Source organism: Odocoileus virginianus, chromosome X (genome assembly GCF_023699985.2).
Source record: "Odocoileus virginianus isolate 20LAN1187 ecotype Illinois chromosome X, Ovbor_1.2, whole genome shotgun sequence".
In the NCBI taxonomy this organism is placed as follows: Eukaryota; Metazoa; Chordata; class Mammalia; order Artiodactyla; family Cervidae; genus Odocoileus; species Odocoileus virginianus.
In genome coordinates this window covers 38094512-38111217 of record NC_069708.1, presented here as the reverse complement: position 1 = coordinate 38111217, position 16706 = coordinate 38094512, and the positions used below count along the sequence as shown (strand labels likewise).

General features: G+C 34.5%; 1 protein-coding gene across 1 annotated transcript in view; it reads left to right on the top strand.

Annotated features, from left to right (window-relative positions):
- POF1B (POF1B actin binding protein) overlaps nucleotides 1–16706 on the top strand; it is an 87529-nt gene that overhangs the window by 56544 nt on the left and 14279 nt on the right. Inside the window, exons 7-11 of the mRNA XM_020902159.2 lie at nucleotides 1017–1147; nucleotides 6329–6356; nucleotides 7547–7621; nucleotides 15197–15289; nucleotides 16128–16241. Of these exons, the coding sequence (XP_020757818.2) occupies nucleotides 1017–1147; nucleotides 6329–6356; nucleotides 7547–7621; nucleotides 15197–15289; nucleotides 16128–16241 (441 nt within the window). The remainder of the gene's footprint in view (nucleotides 1–1016; nucleotides 1148–6328; nucleotides 6357–7546; nucleotides 7622–15196; nucleotides 15290–16127; nucleotides 16242–16706) is intronic.

Here is a 16706-nt window from a genome sequence, read left to right as displayed (position 1 = left end):
TTGCTGCGATTAGACTTACCTGAATTTAGGAAGAGGTTGTAAGGGATCACCACTATGTTCTTGAGGAAGTGCTACTTATGCTCTTTTAAGCTTTTTTAGCCATTCTTAGTTAGCTACTTTAAGATAGAAACCTGTAAAGAAAATTATTTTGAGGATCATTTGGCATTTGGGTCTCTTGTAACCAAGTAGATGACTTCTTTCATCTCAAAGATACTTACTGAACAACTATAGGGTGTTCAATCAGCAATGTGCTAGATACTGTGGAATAACCAGAAAGTTTGATTCATTCTTTACTCTTAAGTTTATTTCTTTGGGTAGGAGAGGTTGCTGAAAAAAACCAAACAATCTTATCTATGACCCTATTGATAATAATTTGTATTTAGGATTTCAAATCTCTCTGAGGCCTACGAATTTTTTACATTTGGCTGTGAGCTAGTTTTTCCCATGTCAGGTTGACTAGATATTCAGCTCAAATAATAAATGCAATGAATCCAATAAGAAATACTAAAAACACATTGAATTGAGAAAGTTTATTTACTCTTTTAGCTGTGCTAGTAATCAAATAGATGTTTATTGCCATATGCAAATTGGAATGAAATTAATTCATCAGTATAATTCAAATAAGTCACACTTTCTTTTCCAACAAGAGACAGATGAATAAGCCATGTGATAATAATGAGCCTTTCAGGGATTTTGATTTACTTGTTTTACTTTTTATTTAAGCATCTATATTCAAGAATTTTCATGTAAACTATTCATACTGCATTCATTAGATCACTTAGACTTGACTGAAAAACTGAAAATGCCATTATGATGCTGTTTTTTCTTTAAATTCCTCCCATATTGAAAAATGTTTATGACAGCTGCAAAGAAATTTTAGTGGCTTCATTTATGTGATGATTTTGTGATGTTACTTGTGTTAACAGGCTATTTCACTTTTTCTATTTCACATCAAAATATCTGTGAACTTAGAAGCACTTAATATTGTTTATAATAGTAACTCATGTTTTCTTTAGGTGATAATTAAGGATGACAGCCCTGAAAAATTGGATCCCAAATATTTTGGAGAATTGCTTGCTGATCTAAGCCGCAAAAACATGGATCTATATCACTGTTTATTAGAACATTTGCAGAGAATTGGAGGAAGGTACTATAAGCATATCATTTGCCTTTACGTTGTAGCTTTCAAAAACTTTACAATACCCTGGTATTTTTTTAATAGATTTTATTTTTTAGAGCAACTTTAGGTTCACAGCAAAACTTGAGTACTTTTAATGGTGAAAGAAGATAATTATATGAGCAGTTCAGTCGCTCAGTCGTGTCTGACTCTTTGCAACTCCATGGACTGCAGCGCGCCAGGCCTCTCTGTCCATTACCAACTCCCGGAGCTTGTTCAAACTCCTGTCCATCGAGTCGGTGATGCCATCTAACCATCTCATCTTCTGTCATCCCCTTCTCCTCCTGCCTTCAGCCTTTCCCAGCATCAGGGTCTTTTCTAATGAGTCAGTTCTTCACATCATGTGGCTAAAGTATTGGAGTTTCAGCTTCAGCATCAGTCCTTCTAATGAACATTCAGGACTGATTTCCTATAAGATTGACTGGTTTGATCTCCTTGCAGTCCAAAGGACTCTCAAGAGTCTTCTCCACCATCACAGTTCAAAAGCATCGATTCTTTGGCACTCAGCTTTCTTTATATGAGCAGATATCAGGAAATACCTCATTTTAAGAGTTAATGGACTTTATGAAAATCATTGAAGAGATCATACTAGCTCTTTTAGGGTCAAAAGAGAATTAAATGGACCTTCTTTTCTAATGTACTTTGATGTCAAATGCAATCACTTGGGCAAGGAGTTCAAAAAATGCATGGCATGCTATGATATTTTAAGATATTACACTGATGATATAAGATACAATCCAATTGCTAACACACTACTGTTTATCTTCCATTGATGTGTGCTCAACATATGAAGACCAGAGTTTAATATACATTTAGGGTTATATATTCTTATACATATTACATATTATTTTAAAATTATATATAAATATACAAATATTTATTTATAAATTTATATTATAACATGATATTATACAATAATACATATTTAGGTATATAAACATGAACAATTTATCAACTGTTCATGTGTAGATGAGAGCATATTATGTCAGGAAATAAATTTCATGAACTATACTCCAAAAGTTGCCTTTACTACATAATCACATCGTATATGTGGTCATCTGTCAGGCAAAACTTAGGAAAGCTTCATAAATTCCGAAAAAACCTGGAGGATAAAATAAAGTCAGTAGAATTTTCTTCTAGTTCAGACTTCACCAACTTTAGATTCTTCTACTTCTTAGAAATCTTTAATCTCTTCTTTATCTCATTTCTTTCTACTTATTACAACTGTTTTATTAGCTTTCTCCTCCACAACTTTTCTTGCTTTTGTATTCATGATTGCAACTGTTCTCTTAACCCTCACCCTCAACTGCCTTGCCTCTTTATTGTATTGTCCCCACCCCCTAACCCCACCCCCCCCAGCAAAATTCCAACTGTGGATAGTCTAGTTCTCTGCCTTATCTATTGTTTTCTTTTTTCCTCCATTCAGTACTCATTGCCCACTACTCTTAGAATTCAGACACTACCTCATGAGGGGTGTGTTATTTACCCTTGTTTCCTTGGTGCTTAGTGTGATGACTGGTTTACCGTGGCACTTAATAAATATTTGTTGAATGAATAAATGAATGAATGCTTTCTTTATGCTACATCCATGCAGTTGAGCACAGTTAGAGACAAGCACAGCTATTTATTTAAATTGGAGTCATTATTGGTTTCCATCTTTAGCTAAGTTCAACAAGGTTTTATGCTAATAAATATCCTCTCACTTTATCCAAACAATTATTTCACACATTCATTCATTTGCATAAGGCCACTACCTTAAAGACTTCCCCCTCATTCTGAATAGTCTATTGAGTGTTCACTGTTGTGCCAGACACTGTGCTAAGTGCTTTTTAAATATTAACTAGTTTGCACAGTAAGCACAGAAAGTTTAAAATTGAACTCCCAAAGAGAATAAGTTATTAAAATCACATAGCTATTAAGTGCCTGAGATGGATTCCAACATTTTGAGTACTCTTATACCTATAAGCCATGACTTGGCTTTTCTGCAAAGCCTTCCCTAGATACTGTTTGGTCTAGGTGTTCCTCTTCTGTGTATTAATCATGCCCTGTGAATATTTCTGTTAAAGTATCACATTGTGAAATCAACAGTAGATAGAGACATTCTTAAGTACCCTGATTGTAGATCTAGGGTTCGTATCCTGGTTTCATGTCCCAGCTTTTGTTACATACTAGATGTGTAGTATAAGGCAACTTGTTTAACCTCTCTGTACTTCAGTTTCTTCATATGTAAAATAGGGATTATAATAATAATAATACTCATTTCATAGATTTGTTATAAGCCATAAATGATTTATATAAGACATGTGCTTAGAAGCAACAAGAGCATCATGTGAGAACTTGGAAATTGACCTACAGAATAAAGAACTCTGGGGTAAGGCCAAGTAACAAGCCCTCCAGAGGCTTCTGATACATACTCAGGTTTGAGAATCACTGACCTAAGGCTACAAAAGTGACAAAATCTGGGATGGACTAGAACATATGGGAGAACTATTTACCTTAGGCAAATCACTTTTATACTAGATATGTGTCTCTAAATTGTTAAATATATTGCAGACAGCTTAAAGAAATTATCAACTTTTTGAATCATCAAATTTGAAAAGATTCCAGGATTTAGACCAATTTTACACTGCTCAAATTTTGCATTAGATCAGTTTTGTTTTTTGTGAAGGATAGGACAAGTTAATATTTGTGTTTAGATTGTCCAAAACCCATTCAGGGGTCATGGCCTTGACAAAGTTGCTACTCAATAAAGGCTTATAGAATGAGAGATAAATAATTTCCAAATTTATTAGCCTCATACTAATTAGAAGTAGACAAAATAACTGAGCAAGCAAGTTAAATATTTTATAATGATCATCCAGCTAAAAGTATAATCTGGGGTTTTGAAACAACTTCTTCTCATTGAGGGTTTTGATAAATATACATGGGTGACCTAAATTCAAAACATTGAATTTAATTTCTAGAGTAGCTAAAATATCAAAAAGAAAATAGAAAGTTAGTGTCTCCACATTAGTAAACACCCCAGAGTAGAGAGGATTTCATAAAATTTGGGGGCTTAAGAGTGTCTGCTTGTCAGAAGGTTGTCAGTTTCTTTCTCTTCATTCCTTCCCCTCCTTTCATCCTCTTCTCTCCTTTGTTTTTTCTTTATTAGATTCCATCCATCCTAGGAGATGAGATGACATACAATGAGTGCCAGTTTTTTTTTTTGCCCACTATAATTCTAGCCACTATTATCTTGTACTGAATGGAAATGTAATACACATTTGACCTTTCCACCTCTCGGCTCTGTTCTCTTTGTTTCCACTCTCTCTCTCTCTCTCTCACCCCTTTGGTCTCCAATTTTCTTCTCTTTCTAAATTGCAATTCAGCAATGAGTAAGCTGGAGGGTCAGGATAAAGAAAGGTTATCTTGTGAAACCATTTTGGTTGCATTTGTAAATTTCAGTATTAATTGCTGTTGATTGTTCCTTGTTTTGTTTCTTTGTTTTGTTTTCTTATTTGTAGTAAGAAGTGACTAGAGACATGTATACTAAGTTGTCATTGGAATTATAGTTTTAAACATAAAAGGTTTGTGATAATTCCAGTTAGCATTGTGATTCATATTTTAACTTGTTTAATCTTCCATATGCACGCAGCTGCTTTAGTAACACATTAAAAAAGTAGAAGGGCTTCCCTGAGAGCTCAGATGGTAAAGAATCTGTCTATAATACAGGAGACCTGGGTTCGATTCCTGGCTTGGGAAGACCCCCTGGAGAAGGGAATGGCTACTCACTCCAGTATTCTTGCCTCGAGAATCCCATGGACAGAGGAGCCTGACAGGCTACAGCCCATGGGGTCACAAAGATTCGGACATGACTGAGAGATTAACACAACACAACAACAGCAAATAAGTAGAAGATATTTCATTTTTTTCACTAGGGCCTCCCCACAATTTCTATTTTGGCCACCCAGGAAATATCACATACATATACATAGACAGTTTTGTATATGTACAATCCATACATAGGCAGTCATGCCTTGGGAAATTAAATCTTCAGTTCTCATTCTCCACTTAGCTTATGTATTTTTATAAATGCATGCAAGAGGCTTTGCACAGTGAATGATTCACTTACCTTTGTAAGGAATACTCATAAACACATAGAAGGTAAAGGTAGGAGCTAACATGCTAGCTTATATCTCTAAAATACTTTTCTATTGTACTTGACAATATGGCAGTTGTATATCTATGATTTCTTAAGATTGTCTTATTTTAAAATGTTTTGTTTTGCTGTCAGAACGTGTATACTTGTTCGTTTGTTTGTTTGAGATGTATGTTCACCATATGTATTTTGGGTCCAACTTTTCCACTAAGGGGAGAAGGAACAAGTAGGCAAGAATAAGGTCTTGTCTGTTGCCACTGACAATGCTAGAACTATATCCTCCCCAGCTTTCACCATTTCCCCAAGAAGCCAGTGCTAGACTGCTATAACCACTAATAATCATCTTGCAGCATTTGTCTACCTCACATGGTTCCACAAAGGGCCTTCCAATACTCATGGACAAACCCTCATTTTGATCATGGAAATTCTATTATTTCACTAAAATTTTGGTCATGTTGCTTAAGGCTATGTCCCTATATAAGCATTTGAATATCTTTTAAGCTTTGTCACTGATATATATACACACTGTAGTATAGATTGAATTAGTTAGTCTTGCAAGTTTTGGTTTTGCTTAAAATGGTATGAATAGCTTAAAGACACTGTAGGGAAAAGCTGAAATCAGCATTGAAAGGGAGCAATACAAGGAGAAGAAGAGTTGGAAATAGAGAATGACTATTATTGTTATTGTTCACTCAGATGTTACTTGTTGTCAAACACTGAAGACTTCTACATCTAGTCACAAATAGACTTGTTTAATGGATGGTACTAACTAATTCTGCATATTCTATTGGGTTGTTACTGTTTATATTTAATAGATTAGCTAATTCCATGAAAGTTATCTTTATTTTTGTCAAGTGCCATTTTAGTTAGTTTTAATTTTTTCATTTGGGTTATAAATTTCATTTGGATATATTATATCAAAAAGTAAGATAAAATATTTAGAACACTAACATTTATATATGATCAATGTATATATTTTCCTAAGATTGTCTGTTTTTTATTTATTCTTGCAGCAAACAGGACTTTGAGTCTGTAGATGAGGTAAGTGCTAAAAGAGTTGAAAATCAAATATAGTTGATAACAAAGCAGATTCTGATATTTGCACTAAAAATATTGTTTTAATTTGGTATCTTTATTAGACTGGACACATAGGTTAGTGAAAGATACAACGATCCTTTTGCCTTTGAAATGATATAAACATTTATATTTTTGTAATGGTTGTAAAGGTGATAATTGTTAAAAATAATAATCATTCACACACAAAAAATGTTTTATCAGCTGTCACCTTATGATTTATCTTTCCTTATGAGAACATTTAAAAATTCATTGACTACATACTCCCTGTTTTAGAAAATTGAAATCTACATTAACTAAATTTTAATTTTAGTAAAAAACTAAACTTTTTTAACGAAAAAATTACTTCAAGTCACTGACTACTCTTGCCAAATAACCAGCGACTTGAAGTAAATTTTTTCAAGTATCAATTCTATTATATACATACATCCAGTTAATAATTACTTTTAATGGAATAAGTCATCAAATAGAGAAGGAACTGATTTCAATGTAATGAAAAGCACAATGGCTACTTTTGTGTTAATTTTCATCCTTATTTCCAGTGTATTGATAAACTGCATTCGTTACAATAATTCAGTAGCCCTAAATTGCTTTTATGAAGTACTGACTTCAATTTAGCCTCTCACATAAAATTTGTTGAAGCTTCTTAATGTTGTTATGGCAACATCATAACTTTTCAAAAGATTATGCAAAATTCATGTAATTTGCAAATTCTCAATAAAACTTTGATTTTATTTCCACAAATTTTTATTATTTAAAAAAATCCACCTCTAAAATGTTATACCACCCAACAAAACTTCTAGTTGTTGAAAGATACACTGGAATAAAGTGTTAATGGGATTTAAGTGACCACACTTTTGTTTTTAAGTTACTCTTTTAAAAAATAGAAATGGATCATCTGATTGATTGCCCCAAACTTTCCTCTAAAATCCCTGGAATGCAGAGTTCTTTTCGTGGTGTACGTAGCACCATCAATGTTTTACAAGTAAGAACTGATAAGGCTACTAAAGCTTGTAGGAACTATTGCCTAAAAAGTGAAGTAATCTTTTGATGTCTCTAAAAATAGGTCCCTCTCTTTGAAAGTCTGTGGATTGCTGATCCTATAATTAAAACACTAATGTGTATCTGTTAAAGGATAAGCCTCTCTTTTCTTACAGTCAGAAGACATTGAATCATTGATTCCAAAAGGATTGTCAGAATTTACAAGACAGCAAATTCGCTATATTCTGCAGGTGAGATGGGATGAAGAGTGGCTGTGAATTCACAACTAAAACACCCCTAGCCTAGGATGTTTCCTTTAATTAATAACAGAAATATTTAAATAAAAAGCCTGTTTCATAAGAGTTGATTACATTTTGATTAAACAAGGGCTGAATTATAGTTTGGTCAGACTATCAAAGACTAGTCTTGAGTGACTAACATTCAGGAAATTGTTATCGAAATATTCCCGTGGAATGCCCTTATTCTTTCCTCGCTGCTGTGGCACAGCCTGACTCTAATTTACAGACTTTGCCCTCCTCTTCTCCATTCTACTTTCTATACCTCTCTACCCTACCCCTGGCAGGTGGAAAGGTCATTGCATTGATTTTCCTGAATTGTGAAAAGTTAGAGACCACTGCAGCAATAAATTCCCCTACACTAAAAGGGAGAGACAGATCAAGATAAATCAAAATAGGTGCTAAAGAAATACAGCTAAAAAGAAGAGTGCATGTGTTTGCAAGAAAGGATTCTAAAGATAATTTAGTTTTGTCCAGTGAGGCGAATTTCTAAGTTTGATATTTGATCTCAAGCCTTTATTGATCATTCAGATATTGGACCTGGCATCTTATCTGTGCAACTTAAGTGAAATACAAGTGTGTATTATAAACAGACAGTGGTATAGGGAATGCATATGCTAAGCAGAATCTGAATCTTAGCTGTATCCTTGATATTATTTCTGGTGGAACAAGGTCCATCCAAAGTGTAATGAAGACCTATTTCCTTGAAAAGCTGAGAATGTTTGCATCTGAGTTCCTGAGAGACATTAGTCTGTAGTGTTGTTGTTGTTGTTTTTTGTATTCTCTTTGATTTTGCTGTCAAGATAATCTAGCTTCATGAAATGAATTGGGAAATGTCTCTTCCTTTTCTATTTTCTGGAAGAAACTGTATAAGGAGTGTTTTTAATTATTCTTGAAATATTTGGCATAATCCTTCAGTGAAAATATCTGGGCATGGATGACATGGATGTATATGTTTTTAGTTTAAAAAATTCTAAATTCAATTCCTTAGTAGTTATAGGTCTATTCAAATGATCTGTTTCATATTGGGTGAGTTGTGATAGCCCGTGTTTCTCAAGGAAGTAGTCCATTTCATTTAAATTGTCAAATTTTTATGTGTATAATTATTCATAGTGTTTCCTGACTATCCTTTTGACATCTGCAGGGTCTGTTTTACTCTCCCCTATTTAATTTCTGATACTAGTGATTTGTGTCTTCTGTTTTTTTTGTCAGTTTTGTTGGAAGTTTATCAATTTCATTGATTTTTTTCAAAGAACTATATTTTAGTTTTATTGATCTCTATTTTTTCTGTTTACATTTCCATTGATTTTTTTTGCTCTTATCTATATTATTTCCTTCCTTTGCTTGCTTTTGTTTATTTTGCTTTTCTTTGTCTAGTGTCCTGATATGGGAATTTAGATGATTGATTTCACACCTTTTCTATTTTCTAATGTAAGCATTTAGTGCTATAAATATCCTCTCAGGATGGCTTTAGTGTGTCTCACAAGTTATGATATGTATTTTCATTTTCATTCAATTGTATGTATTTTTTATCTCCCTTTGACATCTGTGTTGAATGGTGAATTATTAATGTTTAGAAGTGTATTGTTTTAGTTTCCAAGTGTGTAGAGATTTTCCTATTGTCATTCTTTTATTCATTTCTAATTTGATTCCACAATGGTCAGAAAATATACTTGATATGAGATCAATTTTCCAGAAATGGTTAAGTTTAGTTTTATAGTCAAGGATGCAGTCTATTTTGGTACATGTTCCATGAGAACATGAAAGGAACATGTATGTGTTGTTGGATAAAGTATTCTGTAAATGCTGATTACATCCTTTGGTTGATGATATTGTTGAATTATTATATACTCTTGCTCATTTTCTGCTAAGTAGTTGTATCAGACTGAGAAAGGAGTGTAAAAGTGTTTAGTTATAGCTGTGGATTTGTCTGTTTCTCCTTTCAGTTCTATCAGTTTTTGTTTGATACGTTTTGCAGCTCTGTTGTCTGGTGCATAGACATTTAGGATTGCTATGTCTTCTTGATGGATTGACTCTTATTCTGTAATGTCCCTCTGTATACCTGGTGATTTTCTTTGCTCTAAAATCATTTTTATCTAATGTCAATATAGCCCTCCTGCTTTCTTTTAAGGCTTGCATGGTATATCTTTTATTTTCATTATATATATTTCAATTTTCATTATCTTTGAAATGAGTTTCTTGTAGAAAACACATAGTTAGATTATGTTTTTTCTTATCACTCTGTCAAGTCAATATCTGTCTTTTAACTGGTGTATTTAGATCAAGTTGTAATTATTGGTATGTTAGGGCTAGACCTGCAATTGTGTTTTCCGTTCATTCTGTCTTTTGTTTCTTTGTTTTCTTTGTTTTGCTTTCATGTGGATTACTTAAATGTATTTTAGAATTCCATTTTGATTGATCTCTAGTGCTTTTGAGTGTGTCATTTTGAAAAACATTTTTAGTGGTCACTATAACAACACAAGAGAACACTACACATGGACATCAGCAGATGGTTAACACTGAAATCAGATTGAGTATATTCTGTGCAGCCAAAGATGGAGAAGCTCTATACAGTCAGCAAAAACAAGACCGGGAGCTGACTGTGGCTCAGATCATGAACTCCTTATTGCTAAATTCAGACTTAAATTGAAGAAACTAGGGAAAACCACTAGACCATTCAGGTATGACCTAAACCAAATCCCTTATACCTATACAGTGGAAGTGAGAAATAGATTTAAGGGACTAAATCTGATAGACAGAGTGCCTGATGAACTATGCATGGAGGTTCATGACATTGTACAGGAGACAGGGATCAAGACCATCGCCATGGAAAAGGAATGCAAAAAGGCAAAATGGTTGTCTGAGGATGCCTTACAAATAGCTGTGAAAAGAAGAGAAGCGAAAAGCAAAGGAGAAAGGGAAAGATATTCCCATTTGAATGCAGAGTTCCAAAGAATAGCAAGGAGAGACAAGAAAGCCTTCCTCAACAATCGATTTAAAGAAATAGAGGAAAGCAACAGAGTGGGAAAGACGAGAGATCTCTTCAAGAAATTAGAGATACCAAGGGAACATTTCATACAAAGATGAGGTTGATAAAGGTACGATAAAGGAAATGGTACAGACCTAACAAAAGCAGAAGATATTAAGAAGAGGTGGCAAGAATACACAGAAAAACTGTACAAAAAAGATCTTCATGACCCAGATAATCATTACGCTGTGATCACTCACCTAGAGCCAGACATCCTGGAATGTGACGTCAAGTGGACATTAGAAAGCATCACTACGAACAAAGCTAGTGGAGGTGATGGAATTCCAGTTGAGCTATTTCAGATCCTAAAAAATGATGCTGTGAAAGTGCTGCACTCAATATGCCAGCAAATTTGGAAAACTCAGCAGGGGCCACAGGACTGGAAAAGGTCAGTTTTCATTCCAATCCCAAAGAAAGGCAATGCCAAAGAATGCTCAAACTACCACACAATTGCTCTCATGTCACACGCTAGTAAAGTAATGCTCAAATTCTCCAAGCCAGGCTTCAGCAATATGTGAACCGTGAACTTCCAAATGTTCAAGCTGGTTTTTAGAAAAGGCAGAGGAACCAGAGATCAAATTGCCAACATCCACTGGATCATCAAAAAAGCAAGAGAGTTCCAGAAAAACATCTATTTCTGCTTTATTGACTATGCCAAAGCCTTTGACTGTGTGGATCACAAGAAACTGTGGAAAATTCTGAAAGAGATGGGAATACCAGACCACCTGACCTGCCTCTTGAGAAACCTATATGCAAGTCAGGAAGCAACAGTTAGATTAGAACTGGACATGGAGCAACAGACTGGTTCCAAATAGGGAAAGGAGTACATCAAGGCTGTATATTGTCACTCTGCTTACTCAACTTATGTGCAGAGTAGATCATGAGAAACGCTGGGCTGGAAGAAGCATAAGCTGGAATCAAGATTGCCGGGAGAAATATCAATAACCTCAGATATGCAGATGACACCACCCTTATGGCAGAAAGTGAAGAGGAACTAAAAAGCCTCTTGATGAAAGTGAAAGAGGAGAGTGAAAAAGTTGGCTTAAAGCTCAATATTCATCATGGCATCTGGTCCCATCACTTCATGGGAAATATATGGGGAAACAGTGGGAACAGTGGCTGACTTTATTTTGGGGGGTTCCAAAATCACTGCAGGTGGTGATTGCAGCCATGAAATTAAAAGACGCTTACTCTTGGGAAGGAAAGTTATGACCAACGTAGACAGAATATTAAAAAGCAGAGACGTTACTTTGCCAACAAAGGTCCATCTAGTCAAGGCTATGGTTTTTCCAGTGGTCATGTATGGATGTGAGAGTTGGACTATGAAGAAAGCTGAGTGCCGAAAAATTGCTGCTTTTGAACTGCGATGCTGGAGAAGACTCTTGAGAGTCCCTTGGACTGCAAGGGTATCCAACCAGTCCATCCTAAAGGAGATCAATTCTGGGTGATCATTGGAAGGACACATGCTGAAGCTGAAACTCCAATACTTTGGTCACCTGATGTGAAGAGTTGACTCATTGGAAAAGACCCTGATGCTGGGAGGGATTGGAGGCAGGAGGAGAAGGGGACAACAGAGGATGAGATGGCTGGATGGCTTCACTGACTCAATGGACATGAGTTTGAGTAGACTCGGGAGTTGGTGATGGACAGGGAAGCCTGGTGTGTTGTGATTCATGGGGTCGCAAATAGTCGGATATGACTGAGCAACTGAACTGAACTGATATTATATATCCATAACTTATCCCCATGTATTAGTGTCAACATTTTATTGGTATCAGTTAACTACAAAAATTTTTCTTCTTTAATCCCTCTTTTAGCCTCCATATTTATGACCTTTAAAATATTTCCTCTAAGTACATTGAGATGTTGTACTTAGAAATGTCTGACGTCAGAAAACATTATAATTTTTATGGCTTGAATCATCAAATTTAATTTAGAAAATGCAAAAAGAGAAGGAAATCCTACTGTATTTACCTATATTTTTGCTTACTGTATTACTTCTTCCTTCTTGATTGTCCAAGTGAATGAAAGTTACTCAGTCGTGTCTGACTCTTTGCAGCCCCATGGACTGTAGCCTGCCAGGTTCCTCAGTCCATGGAATTCTCCAGGCCAGAATACTGGAGTGCATAGCTGTTCCCTTCTCCAGGGGATCTTTCCAACCCAGGGATCGAACCCAGGTCTCCAGCCTTGCAGGTGGATTCTTTGCCTTCTGAGCCACCGGGTTTCAAATTCCTTCTATCTTTTCCTTTCTCTTCAGAAAACTTCCTTCAGTCATTCTTTTAGTGTAGGTCTGCTAGTGAAAAATTTTTTCTTTTCATCTAAAACTGTGATTTCCCCCTCATTCCTAACGGCTTTTTTTTTTTTTCGATTGGATACAGAATTTGTAGTTGACAATTCTCTTGTTTCATCACTTAAAATATATTCTGGCTTCTATGGTTTCTCTTGAGAAATCGACTGTCATTGGAATTGCTGTTCCCAATAGTTAAGGTTTCTTTTGCTGCTTTTAAGATTTTAAATTTATCTTCAGTTTTAAAAAGTTTGGCTGATATGTCCAGGCATGGATTTCTTTGGATTTATCCTGCTTGAGGTTTTCTCAACTTCTTGAATGTGTATGTTTGTTTTTTTGCTAATTTGTTTTTTTCATATACTTTTTCAGCTCCACCTTCTTTCTTTTCCTCTTCTACGATTCTGATGACATGAATGTTAGATATATGTTACGTTCCCAATGGACACTGAGGCTCTGTTCAATCTTCTTCTAATCTATTCTCTCTCTGATGTTCAGAATTAAGTATCTTTTTGTTGTTCTATCTTGAAGTTCACTTATTCTTTGCTCTATCCTTTCCATTCTGCTTTTTAGTCCATCCATTGAGCTTTCTTTCTTTTTTTTTTATTTAAGTTATTGCCCTTTTAGGTTCTAAAATTTCCATTTAGCTACTCTTTGTTTTCTCAGATTTTCATTTGTGTTGCTGAGAATTTCTATTTTTTGCTATAAATATTTGCAATTTCTTATTGAAACATTTTTAAGATGGCTATTTTAAAATCCTTGTCAGATAATTCAAACATTTTTGGTATCTTGATGTTGGCATGTATTAACTCTTTTTTATCAAGTTGAGATTTTCCTGTTCTAAGAATAAGTGTTTTTTTTATTGAAACCTGGACATTTTGAGTATTATGTTATGACTTTTTATTTTGCTCAAATCTTCTTTTGTAGCAGGCCTCCTCTGATACTGAGCAACAGAGGAAGTGGGGCGACTGCTTATTACTGCCAGGTGGGGATGAAAGTCCAGGTTTCCTACTCTGCTTTTGTTGACACTGCTTGGGGGAGTATCTCATTGTTCTTCCTGGGTGGGGGTAAGGAATTGTAGATCCCTACTGATAACATCCTGGTTTGGATGGGAAAGAGTGTTGTGGTAATTTTCCCCTCTTGGCATCTACAGATAGTGTAAGGTAAGTAGCTTCATTTCTGTTGGACAATGATGAAAGTCTTGACTCTTCGCTAAGAATTCACTAATTCCAATTAGGTGACTAAGCAGAGAGATTGAAGGAGAGATAGTCTAATTCCCCTTCTTGGCTTTTGATGGTTTGGGTAGAGTAGAATATAGTTGCATTTTTTTCTGTGATGTTTGGCTGGAGTAGAGTAGTTATTATCTAAATGCTATCTGCCTTGCTAGGCTGCCCTTTTTATGGCCCTTTGGCTAGAGAGAGCAGGCTTTTCTAGGGACTTTTGTTGTCCATATCTCTGGTGTTTCTGGGTTACTGATTTCCTCAACATCACGCTGATAAGCAAAAAAAAAAGCCTAGGAAATCACTTCTGTATTTTTCCTTAGCTCCCAATGTTCTAAGCCAGACCATTATTTTTTTTCACCTTTCAGAGTCTTTATGTATGTTTTATACATAAATTCCAGGGCTTTCATTTATACTTAGCAAGAAGAATAGAGAAAAGTATTTCTGCTCCATCTATTCAGAAACAGAAGTTGCCTGTTTTAAAATCATTTTTTATTTGAAGAAATGAGTTTAACCTAGTGAAAGGATTTTTCTCCCTCTTTAAAATTTGAGATATTTTTATACTTCAAGCTTAAACTTAATTTGTATTATACTGTTCTCAACTCAGCCAAAACCCATACATACATTTGGCAGCACACTTAGGGAGATGCAATTTATTATTTGAAGATTGATTGTCTCATCTTTTGTAATCTTTAGAGAAAAAAAGTAAATTTGAGAATTTGCTGATATATTTCTATCATGAAAAAGGTGATACTTTATCATGGGAAAAAAGAGGCCCTTTTTCAAATAACATAGCTATCATCTCTTCAGGAATATTCCTTGGATTACTTATGCATGTTATTGACCAAATGCCCTGCATCATTATTCTAATATTACCATATTAAAAATGAAGTTGTGAATAAGTTTGATTGTAGAGCAGAAAAATTAGAGCATTATTACTTACATTGCTTGTTTTAAATGCTAGTAAAAATAAACCATCAATCGTTTTCTTCCCCCAGATGAGGGATATGTCTGATAAATCTCTCCGACTAGTGCTCTCCACATTCAGCAACATACGGGAAGAGCTTGGACATCTTCAGAATGACTTGACAGTAACATTTATTTTGATTTTTCTTTCCAAAGATTTTCTAGTTCTTAGCTTCCTAACATACAAATGAAAGCATTCAGTCTGCCTTTTAAAAATTTAATACAGTAATATTGTGCTCACCCAGATATAGTTATTTTCTTGCAACAGTTAATTGGGGTTGGAGGAGAGAAGTAAAGAGCTGCCAGTGTGAAAATGAAAGAAACTTGGGTGCACACTTATTATTTAGTTTACCACTAAGGTAATTTAATGCTTAAAGCCAGGGAGTAGTTTGTAAAATTAGAATAATCTGACTCATTGATTAGGAACTTCCCCTTTTCTGTAATAATAAAGCGTACTTTGAATTTTTTTGAATGCTTGAAAACTTCTATCTCTAAGAACTAATATTTTCTGATTTCTATTTTAATTGGTGTTCTTCATGACATTAGCTAGATACATTCAGAAGACTTTCCATACAGTGAATTACTCCTTGAGAACTTTGGAGTGGGTTTTTTATTTCTGGCTTCTGATGAATTCATTCAGACTCTTAATTTGAAAATTCACAACCTGCTGGGATTAACAAGGAGTCTTTGTGGATGTAAGAAAAAACGTTAAATAATTCAGAAGGTTCTGCTTTATTGCACTTAGGCCTCATCAATTCATCAAAATGTCTATCATGCAGGTTTTTAAAGTTTCAATCATTTTGTATCCCATATTTTGATCAGCTTTTAGAATTCTGTTTTACTAAACAATTGCAAATGAAATAAGTGCTTATTTAAACATTTCAATGTAAATAGACCTTTGTATTATGTAACTGTTGACAAGTTTCTATAATTCTGAATCATAACAAATAATTTTGGTTTTAGTCACTAGAAAATGATAAGGTAAGACTTGAGAAAGACTTGGCATTCAAAGAAACTCAAATTAAAGAGTATGAAGAACTCTTGGCATCAGTGAGAGCTGATAATCGCCAACAGCAGGTAAATTGATATTTTCATTGATAATAAATTAAATTGATAATTTTTCATATGCACATTGGAGTTATGAGATACAATCCAGACAATTAAAATATGATGGAATAATTTGTTCGTATGGGAATTGAGAGGCCTTGGGTATCTCCAGTTACTGAAGCCCTCTCAGAAAAATATATGGATTTAAATATATTTATATATATATAAATATATATCTTAAGTATTTTAGATATGAAGTATAAACAATTCACAATTTTCTATTTTGTTGGGTGACAAAAATTATATAAATATTGAATATTTAATTTCACTCACTGATTTGGTCTACTAGTGTGTTACTAGAAAGGTTTTTGTAGATCTTAACACATGTTTGTGCAATGAGTAATTGAATGAATGAACTCTAAAAGTTTTCTACGGTCATCTGAGCAGAGATGATTCTTAGGAAATCATAATAAATCTCTGAGGTTGATCCATTCC